The sequence below is a fragment of the Silene latifolia genome, chromosome Y (genome assembly GCF_048544455.1).
Source record: "Silene latifolia isolate original U9 population chromosome Y, ASM4854445v1, whole genome shotgun sequence".
Lineage (NCBI taxonomy): Eukaryota > Viridiplantae > Streptophyta > Magnoliopsida > Caryophyllales > Caryophyllaceae > Silene > Silene latifolia.
The window spans coordinates 389,915,714-389,941,425 of record NC_133538.1 but is presented as its reverse complement, the minus strand read 5'-3'; the positions used below and the strand labels follow the sequence as shown (position 1 = coordinate 389,941,425).

The window sequence follows — 25,712 nt, the reverse complement described above, 5'->3', positions numbered from 1 at the left end:
GAATGATGTTTTGGTTACAATTAGTTGAAATGTCACAACATAAAGAAAAAACATGTAGCTGAACAATGTCTCCATTAGGGAGTTATATGAGACCTGTTTCTGAAGTTGTGAATTTGACACACCATTCATGCAAGTTATATTGGACTGATAAACACCAAGTACACATTTTGGACTGATAAAAACAAATTTCAGATTATTTACACTGAGTTATCTGAAAGATGTTAACACATTATATTACAATGTCACCAACTTCACCTGTGTGATCACAACAATATTAGGTGGTCAGAACAGTTCAGAGATTTTTGCAAAATGTGATCACATGGATAATAGATGGTGACACTCCAGTTCAGAGATTTGCACAAGATGTAACCACATTATAAGATAATGTGGTGACATCTTCTCCAAAACGCTGTATACTCCAAAAATTACACAAAATGTCCAAAATATTATCAGGCAAGTTCAGGTGACTTATATAAGTCGTGGAACTGGAGTGTAAAACTCCGCATTCGAAGCCACATTGTTACTTCCTTTTTTCGACCGCTTCTTTTTGGCCACACTGCTTGGTTTACGCTTACTCCTTCCCTTGGTAACTGATCGTATGGAGTCAAGAACGGCGGTAGCATCTAGGACTGGTTCTGGTTCGCTGCTCATTTTATCCTTAAATAGTTGTTGAACCTCATCATTGGCTGTGGAGTACAACTTTTCAACAATTCCTCTTGCATCAGGGTCGTTTTGGCACTTTGCGATTAGGTTGTACAGCTTTGTCATCACACATCTCCGCCAATTTAAAGCTCCATTGGCAACGGCTCTACGCATATCATTAGGAAAAATACGACTCCACACTTCCCTTTTAGCAAATTTAGTCCACCTCCTTAAGATGTACCTGGTAGGGATTTCATTAACTGAGTGCATATGGAACACGCGGAGAATGTGGAAGCAAAGCATACCCATTTCCTGGAATTTCCGACAAGAGCACTCCACCATATTGTTTACGCAATCAAATGTCACATGATGAGTACTTCCTGACACTCCAGGTGGATCAACACCATACAGCAGAACTGAATTTTCAGTTGAAAGTATTACGGCCCTTGTACCCATAGCCACAACAAACTCTTTCTCGAATAACCGAAACAACTCAATTGTGTACACTTGAGAGGCGTGTTGTAATAAGTCGACTAGAGGATACACGGAAGTAGGGGTCGACCTAATACAATTGAATTCTTTACGCTCCTCCTCATCTCTCCACCGCTTAACTGTGCCTTCATAAATATGGTAGAAATCAGTCAGCGAAGTTGTCTTCGTCGCTTGAAAACCCATAACATGATTGGTACTCTCACTCCTTTGGGAAGATAGTATGCCGGGAGAGAAGTACTCTTTGTTTAATGAGGTTGACCACATCTCTTTTAATCCATACAATCTTTTGAACCACTCATTATTTTGAAGGCCATAATCTGATATCATCTTCCTCCACGTTGTTTCAAATTCAACCTCGCTATAGCAGCCATTCAAGCATTTGTTGAATGCATTCTGAAATACTCGATCATGTTTTAACAAGCCAAAGTGGGAGATCGCATTCTGCTGTATGTGCCACTGGCATAATCTATGTCTTGATGTTTTGTACACCTGCAAGCAGCCACAAATGTCATGGTAACAGACGTGAATTAATAGCAATGTATGTAAACAATGACCGGGACAGTGTCCGTGCCCATATCAATTAATAGCAATATATGTCACCATTTCTGCTCAGAAAGGTACCTCGTCAATTGCATTCTTCATTGCTAAGTCTTGATCGGTGAAGATAGTGACCGGGACAGTGTCCGTGCCCATAGACTCATTGAAGACATTGAACAACCACTCAAATGATTCTTGTTTCTCATTAGCCAGGAAAGCAAACCCAAACATAACATTAGACCAGTGATTGTTTATACCAACAAATGCACCACATATGAGGTTGTACCTATTTGTTCGGTACGTGGTGTCAAAAATCAAAACATGATGATATAACAAGTAATCCTCTTTCATCATAGAATCCCACCAAAACACGTTACATAACCTCCCATCTTTTCCAAACTGAACTCGGAAGAAAAAACCAAGATCCTCTGCTTGTCTACTCGCCAACAACGTCATTAGTGTTGACGCATCACCACCCTCAATAGCTTTCATCTTCATCCTATGCACAAAGTTAATATGGTCTCTTTTTGAGTGGCCCACTAGATCATCACCCCCCACCCTTTTGGCTGCAATCCTATATTGCACGGTTGCGGGGACCATGGCTTCGGTCATCACCTCTATAAAGTCACCCTCTGCTTCCGTTATTTTTCTCTCAGAACGATGGTGGTGCTGCCACTGTGGGGGAGTTAGTGGGTGATTGTGTTCAATGACATGGCTCAACACTTCCCATACTCCCTTCTCCTTATTCATTTGGACTCTTACATTAGCTTTGCACTTGCATCGTGTCACCACATTTTTCCTCCCCTGCCCGTTTATGCCAGCACTTGCCTCTCCCTTCTTCCCGTTTCCATGGCTACCTTCACACGAGCAAACAAAGTATCTCTCACGTTCAGGAGCTCCAGGAGTATCAGCCCTACGAAGACCGCTTTTCCTAATGCTAAATCCAATAGCTTGAGAGTGCTTTTTGTATAACTCGTACAAAACCTCCCACTTATCAGCCACGGCCCCTATTAAAGATCCGGCACTATCACTCGCTGCAAAAAAAAGTGGTAACATAATTATTAAAAGTGTATACAGTCAGTATTGAGCTATATCACGTAACATAATAACCATAATTGGTGACATATATCTCAGAGAACGAATTAAATGCAGAAGAGAATTAATGTCCAATCATGAGATCATCATAGTACAATGACTAATTTCATTTAATGCAATGATTGGATGAAATGGTAACATAATTATACAAGATCCATAAAAAATAGCATTGCTTAAAATATTCACCAAACATGTGAACTAGAAATGGTGACATATGTTTCAAAAAAATAAAATCATAAAATAATATCGTCATTACATTAAATATTATTATAGAAACATCATACAATGATATCATCATCACATTAAATGCAATGATTAGCTTCAGAAAAAAAAATGTGAATCAAATAAAAATATCAAAAGATTAGTTGCACACAAGATGAACATAAGTGACAACATTGTTTTTGAATTTCTCATAAAACCAACTTCATTGTCTGACTAACTGTACACAAAAAATCATAAGTGGCGACAAGTTTGGAAAAAGTCTAATAAGTTGTTTTAGAACTACTAATAAACCATATAAAAACTACATGGATATTAACCATATGAAACACACGAAATTTAAGCTCATTCAAACTACTTTCATCATCTTCATAAACCATATAAAAACTACATACATATTAACCATCTGAAAACCAATTGAAAATTACATGCACATTAACTATATGAAGACAGTCTAACTCACCATCATTGCTAACCACAATAGAGTCCCCTAGTACGACATCGTCATTGCCAACCACAATAGAGTCCCCTAGAACGACATCATCAGTGCTGACCACACTAACGTCCCCTATAACGACATCGATAACTTCATCCTCAACGGTGACAATAGTCATGCCTAGATTATTGGCTTCCATGTGTGGCTTTTTTTTACTCCATAACTAAATGTTATGGAGTACGAAACAAGAAGTAGAACGTTGATACGAAGACCGTCACATTTTGTTTGATGATAAATTAAATAAAATGAGTGATTGAGAATTATAATTGTTGTTGAAAATTGATTTTTTGATCTATGTGATGAAATGTGATGAAAATGGAGAATGGTTGAAGAGGAAGCCGTGCAGTATGAGATGGTGAAGGTTTAGGTTAGAATAGAAAGAGAAAAGGAAGAATGGTACTATTGTTATTATTATATTAAACAACTCAAATCAGCAAATCTTACACAATCACTTTTTAGACGGCTCATTAATGACTTGTCCCACAATTTGCATTTTCGGACGGGTTGTTTAATGGAATATGGGTGGGTTTGACCCGTCTTATTATTTCAGACGGATCGGCCGGTCTGAAATAAGAATTAGTGTTAATATAAACAACACAAAACTTCGCAAGCCATTCGGGGCCGTTAAATAACCAAAGACCCACGTCACAAATAGTAGCCTTAATGACATAATATATAGTAGTTCATAGTTTAGATAATAATATACATAACAATTCACCGTGAATTATATTACAACTCAGATATTATAACATAACACGTATAATCAAACAACCCCGATGATAAATAGTAATAATTATAGGATCGGTAAAATCGTGTTACCTCGAAATAGTGAAAATTGCTCAACACGTGAAATAAGGGAATAGAGAAAATTGTTTTGCGAAGATGTTGATTGTGACAAGAAATGAAGATGATAAAATCAACTTTTAATTATCTTTGCAAATAACCATGTGCTGAATTTTATTTATGAGAAAGACAAAACAGGACCTTGGATATGGAGTATGTTGTTCTGAGAAGTGCGTAAAGATTAAGATGGAGCATAGAATCATTAACTATGCCCGAAAGATTAAGGCATGGATTTAATAGACGACAATTGAATATAGGGTTTTGGGTAGAAGACAAAACACATTATTAAAAACTAAAGCAAGGTAATGAATAGAGAGTTATATACAAGACTTGATACGCGGGTTTGAGTCGGTGAGATTTAATAAAATAGTTAAATAGAATAATTATTCTTATAGGAAGGGTATAGAATCTCTAATGAGATTAAGAAAGATAATAAGGCTTCGTTTGGCACGACACTTCGGGTAGCTTATTTGACCAAAGTAGCTTATTAGACCAAAATTTCAGCTACTTTTGCAAGTGTTTGGCAAGTAATTTATTTGGTCAAATAAGGTACCTGAAATGAAATGCTACCTCAGGTAGCATTTGAGAAATCCGGTACCTGAAATGACTTATTTTCCATTTTTACCCCTTTATTCTATATTATTAAATAATTTTCATATCCTTTTACGTTATTTTATCAAAATCAGCTACCTTTTCAGCTAGTTTGCCAAAGACATTTTTATATAATCAGTTACCTTATCAGCTTCTACTTTTCAGCTACCTTATCAGTTACCTTTTCAGGTTTCAGTTAACTTTTCAGTTTTCAGCTACATTTTCAGGTTTCAGCTACCTTTTCAGGTAGTTTTGCCAAAAAGAGCCTAAAAGACTATTTTTCTCAAAAGAAAATATGTAGTAACAAATATAAAATACTCATAATATATGGAGTATTACAATCTTTTATATAAATGTCTGGATTTTTCATTATATTGTGACCACTACAATTTCTATAGGTATTGAAGTTTTGAAATTTATAGTTGAGTTGAAGATTAACAAACAAAAGCTCTTGTTCGATCTGTATAACACACACCCTCAAGTACATATCTTATTTCCTTCAAAATGATTTCAAAAAACGACAATAGGGACATATTACACCAAAATTAATCTTCCATCTATGTACTCTCATTTGCACAATTTGTAACCATATTAACAATTATTTGACCTTTTATATAATTGGTAACATAATATACTTCTGTAGAAACATCTTTGTCATATATATAATTACTTGTTCAGATCACTATTTAATAAATTAAAAATAATCTCATATTTGTTCTTAGTGGCACATATTACACCAAAATAAATCTTCCAATTATGTACTCTTATTTGCACTATTTGCAACCGCATTAAGAATTATTTGTCTTTTTATATAATTGGTAATACACTACACTTCTGTGAAAACATCTTTGTCATACATATAACTACTTGTTCAGGTCACAAGTTAATAATTTTAAAATAGTCTCATATATATTCTTAATGGGCACATATTACACCAAATTTTTTTTTTGGCAGCCGATAAGAAAGATTCCTAATGCAAACTCATGGCCCGTTTAGCCAAGTCATGAGCTTTGTTGTTTCGGTTCCTGCACACATAGCTAAAACAGAGACAATGAAAAGAAGAAGAAAGAAGCGCAATGTCGCCAAGGATTCCTTTGATCTGGTGATGAGTATTCTCCTTCCCCGCCCACTGCATCAGAAGTTGAAGACAATCCGATGAGATTTCCAAATGCAGAATACCTTCCCGTTGAGCCCATTCAATAGCATTCTTTACTCCCAGTGCTTTCGCTTGAAGAGGTGATTTAGCCCGGTTGTGTAAAATTCTTCAAATCTGATATCCCCCCGACCCAAAAACAACCCAACCAAACCCAACAAAACGAGCTTTCTTCCGTAAAGATTAAGTTGATCATCCCTTTGTTCCACCCTCCATTATTATAGCAGATGTCTTTAACACGTAAATCCTTTAAAAAGAAAAATCCATGTCAAGTAGATAGTCCTTAGGTTTTGGCGAATGACCATTAACCCACCTTTTGTCCCAAACATTTAAATTAGATTCAATCCCTGGTCTCCAGTCAATGTGCTCTATAATGAATTTAGGTCCATGGATGATACTTCTCACTCCCCAGCATAGCGATCTTTTAGTACCTAGACACTTCATATTATCCAAACTTGATTTTCCCATAATTTTCTCTCTAAAAGTCGAACAGAATAGCGATTATTCCTCCGTTATAAGCCTCCGGGCATGTTTTGCTAATAAAGCTTGATTCAGACAATCCACGTTACGAATTCCAATGCCCCTTTCTCTCTTCGGTAGACTTGTGAAGATCCTACTACACCAGTGGTGACCCCTGCCCGATTTTCACCCCGTCCACTAAAAATGTGACAAAAGAGCGTTAATCTTTTTAGTCACACTTACCGGTATTTTGAATACCGATAGAACGAAATTCGATAAGCTTGATAAGACGGAAGAAATTAGAGTTAGCCTCCCCGCTGGAGATAGGAAAACACCGTTTCACGAGGAAATCCGTGTAGAAACGGTCTCCACAAGTCCTTTAAAGACATCCTTTTTAGATTCTTGGAACTCAGTCGGAAGCCCCAGGTACTTCCCAAAACCTTTATTCCTCTTAATTTTGAGGATTCGCAAATAATTTCTTACTTTCCTAAGAGTTCTGTTAGGACTGAAGATAACCCCAGATTTCTCGTCATTAATAACCTGCCCTGAAGCATTACAATACTTATCAAGTAGGCATTTGAGATAACACCTTGCCTTACCTTTGTTATGCAGAAAGAAGACAGAGTCGTTCGCGAAGAATAAATGCGTTAAGGGCTTAACTCCACGACAGATTTGGATACCTTTCAGATGACCCGCCAGTTGTGCATTCTCCATATTGCACGATAAGACCTCCATACACAGGATGAATAAGTATGGCGACAACGGATCACCTTGACGAAGACCACGTTGTGATCGAAAAGGTGGAAGGGGGGATCCATTGAATAATACCTCATAGCTTACCTTTGAGACGCAACTCATGATCAATCTAACCAATCTATCCGGAAAACCAAACTTTTGCAACACTGCCTGAAGAAAATCCCACTTAACCCGATCATAGGCTTTACTCATATCCGCCTTAAAGGCAAACTTCCCATATTTTCCTTTCTTATGAGTGTTAACCCTATGAATCGCTTCATGAGCCAAAAGAATATTGATACGTGCTTTTTATATAGTCTTTTTAGCCTATTTCAGCACGTATTTCTATGCATTTTTATACTGTTTTTATAGTATTTTGCCCCGAATTGGCTACTTTGGTTCGTTTTGTCTATTTTGTAGAAATGAACGCGGAAGTAGTGGAATCGTACTCTTTTTCGTCCCTTTTGCATGCATTTAGAGGAGACGGGATTTTCCAGAGTGAGGTACTGCATTGGGAAGCGTCATGACACGGATTACGAGGCATTCAGGCGAGGACTCAAGCTGATTTGAAGTCAAAGTACTCGATCGAGCAGTTTTACCACTCGATCGAGTGGTTTTTACGTCCCGAGATGGTCGATCGAGTGGTTTTCCACTCAATCCTTAGCTTGCTGAAAGATGGGTTACTCGATCGAGTAACTATTTACTCGATCGAGTAGATGCTGTTGAAGATTTGCTCGATCGAGTGGTTTTAATCCACTCGATCGAGTGGTTTCGCTGTTATGGGCTTTAAAACAGCCCGTGTTATGTTTATTTCGCCAAACTTAATTACTTTGATATTTAAGCACGCTTTACTAGGTCATTAGGATCGATCTTTTGATTATCTAAACTTTCTACTGTAAACCTTACTGCGTTGCTTATTTCCCTTCACTGTAACCTTGCTCTCAGATTGTTTTCACTCGGATTTTGTGTTCTTTACGCTGGATTCGCTTGATTGTAATTCCTTTCCTCTTCTCTTAATAATAATTAATCATTGTTTGCTTTAATTGCTTGTTTACTTCGTTATTTCTTCTGCCCTAATTTCTCTTTTATGCAATTTTATTGTTATTTCATAATGTTTACTGCTGGGAATTTATCTGCTGTTAGTTTAATTAGCGACATGAGTAGCTAAACCCCTTCATGTTGGGATTAGGGGATCTGCGGTAGGAATGTGACGATGTAGTGAATGAATTAGATGAATTAATTACAAGACTCTGTCACCATAGCAATTTAATTGTATTTATCGACTTAGTTGAGTGCACACTTCTGAGTCATCCTTTAATCTGGCTAAAATTAATCCTAGATCGAAAGATTGGACTAAATAGGCCTGCTATGAACAGTAGACTACTCTGACGAGAATGAAAGTTAAGTTGGTGGTATTTTAGGATAGAAAGCGGACCGAAAGGACCTTTCAACATCCGTCTTACATTAATTCGTCTGAGTCATTTATAGCTGAGTCATTGGACTACCGTAGTGAACCGAAATCCTGACATGTCCTTCTCTATCTGATAGTTTTATCCTTATTTCTTGCCTTTACTGCTCTTGCCCTTTATTTCTGTTTCCTTTGAAACTCGTAGTTTAGATAACAATTCAAACCACCACCCCCCCCCCCCCATTTGTGACCAAATAGACGGACTACTACAAATATCTTGCCTCCCTGTGGAGATCGATCTGACTTCCCTAGCTATATAGTTAGTTTAGTTAGTTTATTTTTTGTGTACACGACACGGACGTGTCAAATTTTGGCGCCGTTGCCGGGAGGCAATTGCCCTATTTGTTTTCGTTCCGTTTATTTTATCCGTCTCGGGAATGTTTATTCCTTGAGGCGCTTCTTATTCATTTTCTTTCGGTGTTGTTTATGCCTGTGTCAGACAGGTTTGAATTAGTTTGGTGATTGAGCCAGAGAGACTATTCAGGCATAGACTTCGTCTGCAGAGAAAATCACGAAAGGAAGACTTGAGTACTTTCGAGCCAGAGCTACATCACTCTCTTTTCGAAGACAGTCTGATTTCTATAGTAAAGATGCCTAAGCTTTCCAGTCATTCAGTGCCTAAAGCATCCTCTATTCTAAAGGGTTTCAATCTCCAGACTGAGGATGGGAATACATTCGACATCCGTCCTTCTTATATCAATCTGGTGGAGAGGAATATCTATAGAGGTGTGGTTGGTGAAGACCCGAGGAAGCACATGGAGACCTTTACTGATTATTGTTCTACTATCCCCGCCACTAAGGGGGTAACTCAGGACAATATTAAGGAAGTTCTATTTCCTTTCTCTTTAGCTGATTCAACCAGGGAGTGGCTGACTGACTTGGACCGTACAGCTGCTGGGGTTACAGATTGGGAGTCTCTTTCTCTTGCATTTTACAAGAGATATTTCCCTCCACAACGCATCATTCTGCTGAGGGCCAAGATTACTAGTTTCAGACAGGCTCCCGATGAAAGTTTCTATGAGGCATGGTCGCGATTCAAGAAGTTGGTGAGGTCTATTCCTCACCATGGTTTTGACCCATGGTTTCTAGCTAATCAGTTCTACAATGGGCTGGATGACGACCACAGAGCCATACTTGATGCGGCATCTAGTGGAAGATTCCAGGAAAACACCGATGATGATAAGGGATGGTCCCTTATTGAGGAGATGGCAAATCACAGTGCTGAGTATGGTAACCCGAGGGATGGGATTAGAACAGTTCATGCAGTTGATAAGCAGGTTTTGGCTCAGCTGGAGACCATGAATGCTATATTTGACAAGTTGGAGCTACAAGCTGCTGGGGAGCCTCAGACGGTCCATGTTCTTACTAGAGGAGACACCGTTTCATGTGAGAGATGTGGGGGTAATGATGGCCACACTGCTGTTGGCTGTCTTGTAGAGAATGAACAAGTCCTTGCCTTTCAGCAATATAGGCAAGGAGGAGGTTCCTATTATAATAATCAAGGGGCAGTCCATCCCAATTTGAGGTGGACTATTCAAAATGTGCTCAATCCTACACCTCCTCCGCACCAGCAGCAGCCTTATGTTCCTCCACACAAGAATCAACAAGGCTTTCAGAAGCCTCCTTCCTTTACTCCTCCTAACCATGGTGCATCATCTTCCGGTGGGGTGAGTGAAATTAGTGAGCTTAAGTCTATGTTGCAAGCTTTTACAAAGCAGTTTCAGCTGAGTGATCAACAGAAAGATGCGTCCATAAAGGCACTTGAAACTCAAGTTGCCCAACTAGCCATGAATCAATCCTCAAGAAATCAGGGTCAATTACCGACTCAAAATGAGAAGAATCCACACGAGACGGTAAACTTGATAAATCTGAGAAGCGGTCGTTCTTATGAGGGACCGGAAATACAAAAATCAGGCTCGAGGAGAGCTGTAACTGATGATGAACAGTGTTCTGTTGAAGAAAGTGAGCTCACGGCAAAGCAAGTACTCGATCGACTGGTTTCAGGTGGTCGATCGAGCAGATTTAGTGAAGAAAGTGCTCGATCGAGTGGTTTTTCCACTCGATCGAGTGTACAGGAAGAGCAGAATGGTCGATCGAGTAGTTTTTCTACTCGATCGAGTGAAGAGCAAAATGGAGTTGCTCGATCGAGTGACAATTTCACTCGATCGAGTGATATTGATGAAGATTCTACTCGATCGAATGGGTATATTGGTCGCTCGAGTAGTTTTGATGACGAGAAGCTTATTCGAGAGCCTGCTAGTGCTCGTTTAAGAGATAAATCACCGGAAAGACCTCGTTCGAGAGGTAAGAAGCGTCCAAAGGATACAGAACTTGCTCCGGAAGATACATTGAAAGAGAGAAACAAGGGACTCAAGATACCTATCACGGTTCCCTTCCCAAGGCGTCTGCAGAACACTAAGGCCAATCAACAATTCGGAAAATTTGTCGAACTTCTGAAAAGCATGGAAGTCACTGTGCCGTTCACTGAGTTGCTGACAAAGGTACCCTCTTACCTTAAGTTTATGAAAGAAATTTTATCGCGTAAGAGAAGTATTAGTGATAGTGAGACCGTAGCTTTGACTGAGGTGGGGTCAGGCCTATTTCAAAATAAGTTACCTCCTGTAGATACCTCATTTCTGCACCTCTCGCAAACCACCCGGTGATGATTGGGCCGCATGTTTGATACGCGGAACGATTTATGACAGTTCGTAAGTTTATCGTCAAGTGATTGCTCAAATATTAATGTCTACCTCTTAGTTGTCATCTACGTGCCGATACGGTCGTTTTGACAGTACTTAGAGTACATTTGGAGTCCGGGCCTAAAACCGTCTTCATTTTCTGATAACCGTTAAATCCCGAGTCAGAATGTTCTGGAATGTTCCGGATATTTCTATTCCATATTTTATAAATATTTCACAATCTTTATCCTTTGGTAAACAATTTCCCGTAATATTCATACAAGATATTAAGGAAAACCAAAATATTCCGTCCTACAATAACTTAAACACAGAAATCTTTCTTCCGCAGGAGGAAACCCCTTGGGAACAGACGCAGCAGGTTCTGCGCCTCTTCCAAGAGACGCGGATCGCCGCGCCTCTTCCCAGTCCTTTTCGCGTGTTTTTCGTATCTTTTTTTATATTTTTCCGAGATTCACTTCCAAAGACTCTCCGAAACCCTAATTCCTTCACGTGATTAGTATAAATAGGAGCCTTCGCTCCTCATATTTCTCACGCGAGTGTCCGCCCTTCTCTTCTCCCTTTGCATTCTAGACCTTTATTCTTACTTTTTGGCGTCTACGTGCTTGAACATTCGACCACGTAAGATCGGATCCTTCTGAGTACCAGCCTCGTTTGCATGACCGACCAATTTGACCAACTCCACATCAATCAACTTAATTAATCTAATCGTTTTCCTCTTACGAGTGCACTTTCATATTTGCATTATAGTTCGAGTCGAGCATCGCTAATCGATAACTTAGTCCTTCTCGTTTCGTCAAACATGTAAGTCTGAGGGTGTATAACCTCTCTTTTTATTATTGTTGTTTACTTTTTGTATCATTTATGTAAGGTTTATGTCGAAAATACTTATTAAAACCGATTTCTAAAACCGTGCTTTAAAACCTCTTTTTACGGATTTTCAGAAGATAAACCGTCGAGAAACGACGCAGCAACTGTTGCGCCTCTTCGAAGGAGCGCAGTTCCTGCTGCGCCTCTTTGTGAGGCTGCCGCAGATCCTGCTTCCTTTCTTCTTCCTTCGTCCTCGGTAATTTGTTCGTCAAATTTTGTTTCGTTTGTTTCCTGTTAATTTTTTGACATAATAGCATATTAATCTCACATGTATATTATTTATCATTCATTGAGATGTTTAATTCGTCATTAAATTCGACTTAAATCCCTTATAATCCGATATTTGCGGGTTTTCGTCATTAAATTCAATCCGAGTTGTAGGAATTCGATTTGTTCATATCGGGTTTCTGGAATTCGATCCTTGATATATTTTCCATCTGATTATTCATGATATTCGTCATTAATTCGTCATTAATTCATCATGTTTAGTCTATTTTGTTCACCTATGTCACTAATCAATCATTCTTCCATGTAATTAATTCGTCTTAATTGCGTCTCATCCATGTTTATTACTTTCATGACCATCATTCACATGTAAATAACCTGATAATCACTTCTATCCGGGTATATATTATAAATCAATCATTAAATTAACCCACGAACATTAACGATTTGCAGTTCCGGCTTCACAGCCAGAACTCACCCTTGGAACAGACGCAGCAACTGCTGCGCCTCTTCCAAATGGCGCAGTCCTGCTGCGCCTGTTCCAGGTTGAGTTATGTCTCTGAACTCCGTTGTTGCTTGACTTATTTAATTAGCTTATGTATTAATTAATTATTATCTGTATTATCACCCGCTGGTTCGTTCGTTAATTCTTTCTTCTTTCTTTTCTCAAATCATCCGTTTTAAAGGTATTTTCGACATAAATCGCTAATCCCAATGTAATTATTGTAATTTCTTATTGTTGTAATTTTATTCCTTGTATTTTGTATCATTTGTATGTTTTCACATGTAATTGAGCATTAAATCCTACTTCGACCCAATTGATTGTTAAACTATGTGTCAACCGACTTAGTTAAATTCACATGCTAGGATTAAAACTTGGATGTTGCATTGCATGCATATAATCGACGATATATCAAGTATAGATGATGTCCCTAATCATTAGTAGAGGCCGCTATCGAGGCGGGCGGGATTAGGTGTTCGATCAAAAGAGCTTCCTAATACGTACCCTCACCCCTTACTCCAGATCTCTGTGAATATCCGTGTTCATTGGCATCCACGAGAGTCATTCTAGACATAGAATGCTAAGGGTAATGATTGCTTAGTTCATGTCACTACTTTGTGTCTTAACATGACACGAGGTATTTGAACGGTTCCAATTTCCCATAAAAATTGGTGGCAACTCCAACAAAATGCAAACGCTTGTTCTCTTCCTCCCGAGCGCCGCCGTGGGCCTCCGCTGTCCACAGTTTGGCGACTCTGCTGGGGATAATACACTTACGTGTAGCCAAGGGTGAAACTTGAACAAGGTTAGGGAATAATTTGTACAAGACAATTGTCGGTTTTCATAAACTCGGTCTTCCTAGATCGTTTATTCGGCCTTCCTAGGCCCAACCCAACCCATTCGACCAATCGTCCCGTCTAAACGGTCCTAATTCTTATTTCGGCCTAAGGATGGATAGCGATTGACGTCATCCATACCATGATACTTACTCTTGTTTGTATCAAGGGCCTTCACTACTTGAGGAAATGGACTAGGAATCGGCCTTACTCTTGTTTGGTACGAGCCTCTCCACAGACTTCGGGTTTGATGGTTCGGTATGGCAACCCACCCTTTAAACCAAAACCCTTTTAAATGCACTCAGCATCCCGTTATAATGCTTGTATAAATGTTTGTACCTTACGTGATCAGCATTTCTAAACGAAACCATGACGATTTTTGCAAAAATCAAAACCCTTTTTTAATCAAAATTTCGAAAAAGGCCATTCGATTAGCGAAAAACCCAGTCAAAACTCTGTCTGTTTGTCGAGTCAAAATTTGGGCCACAAGCCCATTTCAAAACCTCACTTTGAGTCCACTCCTACTACTACACTATAGTTGATTAGTATACACATTTTCCAAAACTTTGTCCTTTCTTCAAAGCTCACTCAACACAAGTGGCATACACCCACTTCACGAGTCAAAACATTTCTTCTTTTAGCAAGTGGGTTAGAATAGTCGATCGTGTTTTGATTTGTCATTGATCTCTTATCCAGTTTTCAAGATGCCTGGAACCAGCGACACGAACCTCAACCAACTTCAAGATGGTAATGATCGAATACTAGCCGCGCTAGCTCAAATCCAAGTTACTCAGGACCAAGTGTATGATCACCTTGACACCATCGAGGGTTGGATCTACGCCGTAGAGGGGAGATTGCCTCCTCACGAAAGTGAAGTAGTAGGTGACTTCGCGAGTGAATCCAAGGACGAAAATCCTCCCATGGGACTAACTTTAGCTGAGAAAAGACTCCAATACTTAGAGGAGCAATTGATGTACCTTAAAGGGGATGATATTTATAGGGAGAATAATCGCAAGTATGAGGCCGTCAACTCCAAATTGCCAACCAACTTCAATATGACGGATATCCCTAAATTCAAGGGGCACGAAAACCCTTTGAACCACATCCGTGCCTTCAAGGATTACATGTCTATCAAAGGTATCAAACCCGAGATGTTTTTAAGGATCTTTCCTTCATCTCTTGACACCTCCCAAAATAATGGTTCTACTCTTTAGAACACAAGAAGATCTCTACTTGGGAGGACGCCGCGATCGAATTTGCCAAGCAATACGCGGATAATGCTGAGATCCAAGTTAACATGCGCACTCTAGAGGTTCTTACCCAAAATGATAAAGAAGGATTCACCGACTTCCTAAGTAGGTGGAGGAAGACTAGTACCCAACTAGTTGAACGCCCAGATGAGGCCACCCTTGTGGAGAAGTTCGTGGACAATCTCAAGCCCATCTATGCCAATCATTTGAGATACCAAAACATCAAGACTTTCAAGGACTTAACCGTACTAGGTACAAGGATTGAAGATGACATCCGTAAAGGGCTCTTGTCCAAAACGGTAGGTCGAGGATATCAAGGCTCAACAAGTCATTCATACGGCTCCACTAGCAAGACTGATGAAGTTAACCTTCTCGAGCCATCCAAGAAAAGTACCCCACCAAGGAAATTCACAAATCTTGGGGACACTTACTCCAACGCTCTAAAAAGGTTAATGAAATAAGGCAAACTCCAACCCAGTGGACCTACTCCCGAATTCGAAAAGAAATCCAAATTCTGGGACGAGAACTCGTACTATGAGTACCATACGGGCAAGGGGCATGACACAGAAAAATGCTACAAATTGAAAAATGTGCTTCAAGACATGATTGAAGATGGTCGACTACCAATACCACCGGGAGGTAAACCCAAAAACACTCAGAACCCTCTTGGGATTCTAGTGATTACAAGTGACGAATCTACCTTAGATTGTTCACACCTCATTTCTCCAATTGAAGATGAGATCCATGCAATCGAGAGTGAGGGGTTCTACTCTACTATCTCTCCTACCATTTCTGACTTCATCACATGGGCAAGGAGTGTGGATAGACAAGTTTGGCAATTAGAAAATATGGTGACAACTTTACATAATCCCAACGCAACATCCAAGGAGCATGTGCCACTAATCTTCTCTCAAAATGCTACTATGCAAGAAATAGTCGGCGTGGTTGATAAGTTAGTCGACCAAACCACATGACTAGAAGACGAAATCATGAGAATGAGGGAACTAGCTACGATCAATGGAGTATAGGCCGATGATGATGAGGACGAGTACCTCATTGAAAACTCCCTAGTCAAAGAAATAGTCCAAAATGGAGAAGACCAAGATGTGGACCACCTAACTCGTTCGGGGCGTCCATATCAAAGTACTACTCAAAATGGTCCAACCAACGTTGTCACACCAAATGATAACGAAGATGACTCCACTGACCATTTGCTCAAGCAATTACAGAAGACAAAGGCCGATCTTTCAGTCTGGCAATTAGTAGCAAGCTCATTCCCACATCGCCAAGCTTTACTGCAAGCTTTGGCCAAGCTAAATGTAGCATATAACTCGACACCCGAAGATGTATTCAACTTGGTCTTCCAAGAATCACCGAAGCTAAGTAATCCTATTACTTTCTCAGACGAAGATTTGCCACCTTTTGGCGCTAGTCACAAATTGGCTCTTTACATCACTGTCATCTGTCTAAAGAAGAACGTGCCAATGACCTTGGTTGATGATGGCTCCGCGGTCAACGGCATACCCCTCAAAACGGCATACAAATTAGGCATGAAAGAGTCGGATTGGACCCCTACCAATCAAGGTGTTCATGCATACGATGGTACACGACGAAAGGTAGTAGGACTTGCTAACCTAACCATAGCCACAGGGCCAATTGAGCGAAAGGTTCACTTCCACATAGTGGACATTGAAGCTTCCTTCAACATACTCCTAGGAAGACCTTGGATTCACGCTTCCAAAGCGGTGACATCCACCCTTCATCAAAAGATCAAGATCCCACTAAATGGCAAAGTGGTGACGATCACTTCGTCACCCATCAAGGCAATAATCGAAAAGAAGTCGAACAATCAAGTCCTTGCAGACCCAGTGTATGAACTTGGGGGCTTCCAAAACATAAGTGTCATAGAAAGCGAATTGGCACCCTTATACTATGACCCCTACTCCAACTTGGTGGTCAACCACATACTCAAATCCCAGGGATACTTCCCTGGAATGCCTTTGAACCCTATTCGAAGAAACACCTTCACACCATACATGGAAGGCAACTCAAAGAGGATACCACTCGGACTAGGGTACAAACCCACTAAAGAAGAGGTTCTCAAGATGCTCGCTCAAGTTCAAAACCGTAAGTATGTAGGAGTCCAAATGCGACCTTATCTCCCTACCCTAAATGGGTACTTTGTTAAGAAAGGAAGTCTAGAACTCTTTCACGGATTTCCCGAGCCTTGGCATTATCTCGAGAGGAAGCTAGCCGGAATCGAGATCTTTCACAATTGCTACTTCATCCCTCCAGAAACGGTTCCTACCCTCGAAAACCGTCAAGCACCTTGCTTAAACGAACAAGTTGTTAGTCTATTGTTCGGAGAAGATCGATTTGTTAGAGCCGTGCAGGATGAGATCATTACCATGATACTTCAGGACGATCACTTCAACCCTACCGCGTTAATCACATAAACCAACGCAAGTCAGCAGAAAGGATGGAGAAAGTCGATCAAGTGGACCAACAATCAAGGAAGACTCTTCAAGCTCACCACTGGAGAAGGAGAGATGTGCAAAGGAGAACCAGAAGACGATGAGTTCGAGGAGGAGTCGGAGTCAGAGTCGGAGTCTAGAGAAGTCACTAAGGAGTCACCTCCTGTCGTCATCCCCACTCCCTTTATTTCTCCTAGTTTATCCTCGAGTAGTAACAGCAGTTCGGGAAATGTCCCAACCACTGTCCCTTTGTCGCCACTGACCGCAGATCAGATGGCTTCTTTGATTCAACTTTTCTCAAACTTTAATATGAATAAATCAGGTTCTGCTTACTCTTTGTGTTATCCTGAGTGCAATTCTGTTTACGATGATACTGAGGATGACCAAGACCCAGACTCAATCGAAATACCTCCCTACGTAGCCAAAGAAATACTACAGGAAGGGGAAGGGGGACTAGTAATAGAGGACACCGAACCCATCAATGTAGGAACCGAACTAGAACCCCAAGAACTTAGGATAGGGACTACCTTGAGCTCTACCGAAAGGGCCGATTTCATAGACCTCCTAAACGAGTTCAAAGACGTTTTCGCTTGGTCCTACAAAGACATGCCAGGGATCGACAGGGATATCGCCGAACATAGAATCCCGATTAAGCCAGGTTTCAAACATGTAAAACAGAAGCTTCGACGAATGAGAACGGAATGGGCTCAAGATTAAGGAAGAAGTTGATAAGCAATTCAAAGCCGGGTTCATCAAAGTTTCCAAGTATTCTGACTGGGTAGCCAACATAGTACTTGTACCCAAAAAGGATGGGAGAATCCGTGTTTGTGTTGATTTTAGGGGCTTAAACAAAGCAAGTCCTAAAGATGACTTCCCTTTACCACACATCGACATATTGGTGGACAATACCGCAGACCACGCATTACTATCCTTCATGGATGGATATGCGGGCTATAACCAAATCAAAATGGCCATAGAAGACATGCATAAGACCGCCTTTGTCACTCAATGGGGAACCTATTGCTATACGGTCATGCCGTTTGGATTAATCAACGCCGGAGCTACATATCAACGCACCGCAACTACACTCTTACATGACATGATGCACAAAGAAGTTGAGGTATACGTAGACGACATGATTATCAAGTCCAAGGATAAAGAGGGGCATATTGCGAACCTTCGTAAATTTTTCGCAAAACTACGAAAGTACAACATGAGACTCAATCCTCAGAAGTGCGTATTCGGAGTAACGTCTGGCAAACTCTTGGGATACGTTGTTAGCCAACGAGGTATAGAGATAGACCCTTCTAAGATCAAGGCTCTGATCGAAATGCCGCAACCTCAAACAGAAAAAGAAGTCAGAGGATTCCTAGGGAAAGTGCAATATATAAGTCGATTCATATCGAAACTCACCATGATTTGCGAGCCTGTCTTCAAGAAGCTCAAGAAAACAGACCACACTATGTGGGATGATGATTGTCAAAAGGCGTTTGACCGAATCAAAGAGATATTGGCTAAACCACCAGTGCTCATGCCACCTCAACGAGATCAACCTCTTGGTTTATACCTCACAGTAACCGAAACAACCATGGGTGCCATGCTAGCTCAAACTATAGGAAGCGAAGAAAGGGCTATCTACTTCCTTAGTAAGAAGTTCTTGGAGTACGAGTGTAAATACTCACAACTTGAAAAGACATGCCTCGCTCTTGTGTGGGCAACGAAGAAGCTACGCCATTACATGCTTAGCTACTCCGTCAAAATATACTCCAAAATGGATCCAGTCAAATACCTTTTCGAGAAACCCGTCCTCAACGGACGCCTAGCAAGATGGACTTTGATGCTCTCAGAATTCGACCTCAAATACGTGCCTCTGAAAGTTATAAAACGTCGCGTCGTCGCCGAATTCTTCGCAGAAAATCCCATCAAAGACGCACAAGCAATAGATACTTGGTCATTTACGGACGAGGATATACTCCAAACTGACGTAGACTCCTGGGACCTTTACTTTGACGGAGCATCAAACTTAAGAGGATTTGGAATAGGAGTGTTGCTCATTTCTCCTGAAGGCGAGCATACACCAATCGCTGTCAAACTCGACTTCGAAGTAACAAATAACGCTGCAGAATACGAGGCTTGTCTCATTGGACTACAAGCGGTAGTGAGCTTAGGCATTAAAAACCTCCGAGTACATGGGGACGCATCCCTAATCATCAATCAAGTTACGGGATCTTGGAAAATCCGCAGCGAAAACCTAGCGCCATATCAAGCTAGAATAGACCAAGTTGCCCAATTCTTTGATCACGTGACATATCTACACCTACATCGGGAAGAAAATAAATTTGCAGATGCTCTTGCAAAACTCGCATCTTTGATTAATATGCCAGATGACATGGTGGAAATGCCTTTGTGCATCGAACGACGGTCAGAGCCGGCTTATGTCCACCAAATCACCGATGAAGAGGAAATCGCGCAGGAACCCTGGTTCCAAGCAATCCTGAATTTCAAGCTCAATGGTACCTATCCACCTGATATGGACAAGAGAGGACAACGTGCTATACACCTACTAGCTTCCCAATACGTTCTCATGCAAGGAGAGTTATACAAAAGAACACCTCTTGGTGTAATCCTCCGTTACCTTGATCATTCACAGGCACAAAAAGTGATGGAAGAAGTCCACGACGGAGAATGCGGTCCTCACATGAGTGGACCCATGATGGCAAAGAAAATCACACGTTTGGGATATTATTGGACAACAATGGAATCCGATTGTATCAAATACGTAAGACATTGCCACAATTGCCAAATCTTCGGGAATGTACAACACGTCCCTCCTTCATTGCTCTATACGATGACATCTCCTTGGCCATTTTCTGCCTGGGGAATCGACATAATCGGGAAGATAACTACAGCCGGAACAGGAGGTCACTGTTTCATCCTAGTGGCAATCGACTACTTCATAAAATGGGTAGAAGCGGCTTCCTACACTAGTCTCACGGCTAAAAATGTGGCAAAGTTCATACAAAACAACATCATCTGTCGATACGGTTGCCCACATGAGATCATTAGTGATAATGGATTACATTTCCAAGCTGAGACTGAGCAATTGCTAGCCAAGTACAAAATTAGGCATCACCACTCTTCGCCCTATAGACCTCAGACTAATGGCGCGGTAGAGGCGGCAAACAAAAACGTTGTCACAATTCTCAAGAAAATGATTGACAACTATCGAGATTGGCCGAGCAAGATACCCTTTGCTTTGTGGGGATATCGCACATCTGTTAGGACACCCACTGGGGCTACTCCTTTCTATTTGACCTACGGCATGGAAGTTGTACAACCAGTTGAGCTAGAGATACCATCCTTACGTATTTTACTCGAAAGTCAAATCCCAGAAGCCGATTGGAAGAGGGATAGATATGAAGAACTCATCCTCCTGGATGAACGTAGGCTACGCGCCTTGCATAATAACCAAATATACCAAGCACGTATCAAACGAGCTTTCAACAAGAGGGTTAAGCCCAGAAACATCAGAGAGGGAGACTTAGTGCTCAAGTCGGTTAGAGCTCTTTTACCTGTGGACCCACGAGGAAAATTCAAACCTAATTGGGCCGGACCATTTCTAGTCAAGTCCATACTTCCAGGGGGTGCGGTTAGAATCACAGACTTAGATGGGAATGAGTTTTCAAACCCAACAAACCTCGACTAACTAAAACGGTATTATGCCTAGAATAGGAACAAAAATGTGCCTCGCGTAACCTTACGTGTCGCTCTTGTGGCACTAAATAAATGGCCCCTGGCCAAGCTGAAATAAGCTAATGTCACTTTGCTCTTGCGTTTTGACAATTTTGTCATCCTCATATCATCAAATAAACTAAATTGCACCTTCAGAGTAAGTAAAAAGCTCATGCTTATTTTCGAAGTTCATTACAAGCTCTTGCTTAGAACAATTATTCTTTTACATTTACTCGAACTACGCGCAAGGGTTTGATTTCATTTTCTAAATGAATACGTAGGCAATCCTTCACGGGATACAACCCATTATTTTAAAATATAACTAGAAGGACACTTGCATTGCATTTGGAATTCGAGAAGAATAATAAATAGAAAATCACAACAGGTTTCATAACCACTTAACCTTTTTTATTTCATTCACCTTCTAATAATAATAATACGTTACATAATAAAAGAAATAAAAATAGGCTAGGATTCTAAAAACCCCACCTTTTTATTACAACAATAATAATAATAATAAATAATTGCAAAGACTTGGGCTATTCTTCCATCTTCCCTTTGCCCTTGTCATTCTTATCATATTTCTTGTCACGACCTCGAGCCGGACGCTCTTGCGCCACTTCGGACCTAATCACCAACGGTCTTTCTCGAGGCCTAGACTTCCCATTTTTGTCAATCACTTTATCCACGACAGGAGAGGTCTTCGGTTTCTTCGAAGGATGAACAACTCGAAACCCGGCTTCCTCATCTCCCTCAGTCAAATGCTTCTCTTTCTCCTTTTCCACCTCGCGCACCTTGTAGTCAACGGGCTCGCGCTTCCTCAATCTCTCGCGCTCTTCCGGAGTAGTAGCTTTCCTCCATCGCAGATAAAAATCCGACACCCATAAGGCATTAGCAGAAGAGTTCAAGAATCACACGTTCCTTTGGGACCATTTAATGGCCCATTCCCTTCGGCTCTCTATAGTAAGCGCCACGGCAGTCTGCGGGACGGTATCGAGCTTCGGGATCATCTCCTTTAGTCCAACCTGTCTCATCAGCCTTTCCGGGAAGATGCACACCATAAATTCCAAGCCAGAAATGCGCACAGATCAAGTAGGATCCAAGAAAGACACTCCAGTGACAGATTTGAGGTGCCACCATGGTACAATCCACCTAATCAAGGGGCCATCATCACTCTTCAGTTTGTTCTCCCAATAATTGCAAACCCAGGTGAAGTCCATCATGTACAGCCTAGTCCCCATCGCAATCGAACGAGCATGATAAGAAGGAACATGAACTGGGGGCTCGATCAATCAAAGCCGTTCCATAAGCCAAACCTACCAAAAGAGGGTATTAGAAATAAAAAAAAAAACCGAACGAAAATAAAAAAAAAAAAAAACAAAACAAAACAAAATGAAAAAAAAAAGAAAAGAAAAAAAAAAGAAAAGGAGAAGGAAATGTTCTTTTACATGCAGAATGACGAGACTTCCCAAAAACGGTAGGTCGCGGTTGGCTTTTCTATTATCCAAGCCCAACAGGATCTCTCCTAAACATAAACAAGCTGGGCTCCTGCACAGCTCCATTTGCTCAACAAGGCCCAGAAGACGGGGATCACCTCTCAAGTCTTCATTAGCATGCCCTTGGAAGACATACACATGCAACAAGCAAAATCCAAATGCCCTTCGCCTAGCAACATAAGAAACGGTGGGGTCGGCACTGTTAATGAATCGGTCAATGAAGTCCAACATTCGTACTCCCTTCGAGGTCACTAGACGGTCCACCTCAAGTCTAGTCAACCCAAGCAAGTCTCTAAATTTGCTCTTATACCCTTGCGAAGTAGAAGGAATGGTAGACAAGTGTTCAGGGTCCCACCCACCAATCGCGGCAATTTCTTCAGGGAATGGGCAAATATCGCCTCCAGAGAACGCAAAAACATGGTAATTCGGGTCCCAATAATCAAGACAAGCATCCAAAAATGGTTTGACGACCTTGATAAGCTTCAAACTCAACAATGATCCAAGATTATGGGCTCCCATATCATATTTCTCCACGTTTGAAAATTCGTTGGTCCATTATTTTAAGCGAATTTCCAAAGTATTCATGATGAGGGATTATTTTCAGAATTTTATGTAATACGACGAAGAAGAGACGGAAGAATTATGTGAATAAAAGCTCTATCGACGTCTCTATTTATACTAATTTCTATTTCCAAAAATCTGCCAGAACAGAACCACCTGGGAACAGGCGCAGCACCTGCTACGCCTCTTCAAAGGGACGCAGCTCATGCTACGCCTCTTCCTCAGCTTGATTTCTGTGATTTTCCGCGTTGGATCTTTCCTAATTCCGTGATGAATAATTTCCTATTCCTACGGGTTATTATTTTGGCAAATACGTGGAAATTACCATATTTCGTGTTTCCTAATTCCGCGGGCACGCATTTCGAGGCAACATCGACATTTTCGCCATTTTACCACACTTGCACATTTTCATTTTAGGAAACAATTTTCATTATAATTCATTTTAGGAAATAAGTTTCATACTAATTTAATTCTTTTTTTTCATTTCTAAACTTATAGGTTTCTAATTTTTTATTTTTTTAGGGGTAACCCTCCCTACCGTCCGGTCATTTCCGGCAAATGTTTTGCAAATTTTTGCATTTTCACACTCCTTTGAGTCATTCGTTTTACGCTAATTTAGGCCATGTGTATATACAAATGTATGTTTTGCGTTATTTCTATGTAAATTTCGGCAGCATGACGGCATAAACCGTCATCTACCAAACCTGTTCAAAGCTAACATGCAGATACAAGCAACACAACCCAGCAGCAAAGGCACTCAGGCCATCTTATATACAAACAAAAAGGAAATGTACAACAAACTGGGGGCTTTCGTCCCAAACAAAGTCCAAAATATTCAAAATGAAGGACCAAAATGTACAAATGTGCAAAATACAACTAGACAAAACTACTGCTGGTCGCCCTCCAGCTCCGCAACTCTTGCCGCGAGAGCAGCAATCTCGGCATCGCGAACCTCGAGCTCCCGCAACAAGCGAGCTGTCTCCTCCCGAGACTGAGCCAACTCTCGCTCCAGCTCGCGGTCCCCCTGCAAAACAACGAAATTGGCTCATGTCAATCATTTCCAGCAATTACAAGAAAAGTTGGAAATTCAAAATTCAAAAAACAAAATAGGCACAAGGTTCATACCTGACGACCGCGACCGCCGACAAGTGCCTCGACGTCAGTAGCTCCCAGCCGGTTGGCCGCCCTCCACAACGCCACGAACCGAGACGGCGCAACCTGCATTTTCAAAAGGAATTCTCAATAATTGAATAAGTACAACCAAATGTGTTCTTACACAAGAATTAGGCAAATTAGAGGCTCACCCTCCTAATCAGATGCTGCTAATCGTCCAGGCCAGCATCCGCTACAGCCACGTCAAAGTCACGTAGCTCAGAGATCGTCGTCCTCCCAGTCGCGTCAGTGTACTCGAGGGTCTCGGGGTACTCTGGGGGCTCGATGCCTGCCGCCTCAACCTCCTGCAAAGTCAAATGTTTCTCATTAATCGATGATCCTTCATCGTAGTTTTAAAATCAAAAATCAAGAAGAATAAAAATGCTCACCACAACCGGCCAGTACGCCAACCTCCCGTAGAGGAACGCCGAGTAGTCCTCGCCAGGAAGAAGGAGGGCATCGCGATCGACGCCAGCCAAGTCAACCTCCCTCTCAGCCTAAGAAGGATCCCTGAACATCGTCCTAGGAGGATCGATGGGGACCGTCAACACATCCCGAGAGCACTGACGAGCCAAGCGCTCGCCCAAGTACCACACAGGACCCATCGACGTCCTCAACAGCAGCCGGCTCGAACTCCTAGGCCGAAAAACCACTCGATCGAGTGAAAATGCAAAAGACGCAGGGAGTTGTTCCTTAAACTCTATTCTTTTGTTTTCTAATTCATTTTCCCCAATTTTCGTCTAACCCCTTCCCTAATTGCGATTGAAAGCTCCCCCAAATCCCAATTTTTCTTGCCTAATTACCCAATCCACCTCCTACAATCTATTGCTTGCTTATTAATCTTTCAAAGCCCCCTAATTTCCCCTTAGATTGTGCTCATTTTCACGGTTTTATAGAGGGTCTAGGGTTTGCGGTTTTTCGATCGACAAATCGCCTTTTCGTGCTTGTTCTTTGAAGATTTATTGCTTTTGTAGGATTTCTATCATCAAGTAAGTGATTCCTTCATTCTCTATGCATTTTAATTTCGATTATTTTGAATTTTATGAGAAAAATTGGAATTAGGGTTTGAATATCCATTATTGGTCGAATTTTTCGACCTTACTTGTCTTTATTTGCCCTTACTTGTCTTACTTGATGGTCTATCCCCATTCCTCGCGGTTGTTGCATGCTTAGTTCAAATTCTGCGCG

General features: G+C 41.0%; 1 protein-coding gene and 1 non-coding gene across 2 annotated transcripts; both read right to left on the bottom strand.

The window, feature by feature from the left end:
• Positions 1–468: 468 nt before the first annotated feature.
• Positions 469–3,620, bottom strand: LOC141632062 (protein FAR1-RELATED SEQUENCE 5-like). Its single transcript, XM_074444647.1, has 3 exons — positions 3,449–3,620; positions 1,756–2,705; positions 469–1,623 (listed from the first exon to the last, which is right to left on the bottom strand). Exons 1-3 carry the CDS (start codon positions 3,618–3,620, stop codon positions 469–471), a joined length of 2,277 nt encoding a protein of 758 aa, XP_074300748.1.
• A 6,075-nt stretch (positions 3,621–9,695) lies between these two features.
• LOC141635675 (small nucleolar RNA R71) lies at positions 9,696–9,802 on the bottom strand. Its single transcript, XR_012540345.1, has one exon. It is a non-coding gene; the product is annotated as a small nucleolar RNA R71 (small nucleolar RNA).
• Between the last annotated feature and the right edge of the window lie 15,910 nt (positions 9,803–25,712).

Coding starts and splice junctions, on each gene's coding strand:
- LOC141632062 (XM_074444647.1), bottom strand. CDS start 3,620: ATGGAAGCCAATAATCTAGGCATGACTATTGTCACCGTTGAGGATGAA. Junction 2,706..3,448: donor TATTGTGGTTAGCAATGATG/GTGAGTTAGACT, acceptor TTTTTTTTGCAG/CGAGTGATAGTGCCGGATCT. Junction 1,624..1,755: donor TGAAGAATGCAATTGACGAG/GTACCTTTCTGA, acceptor GGCTGCTTGCAG/GTGTACAAAACATCAAGACA.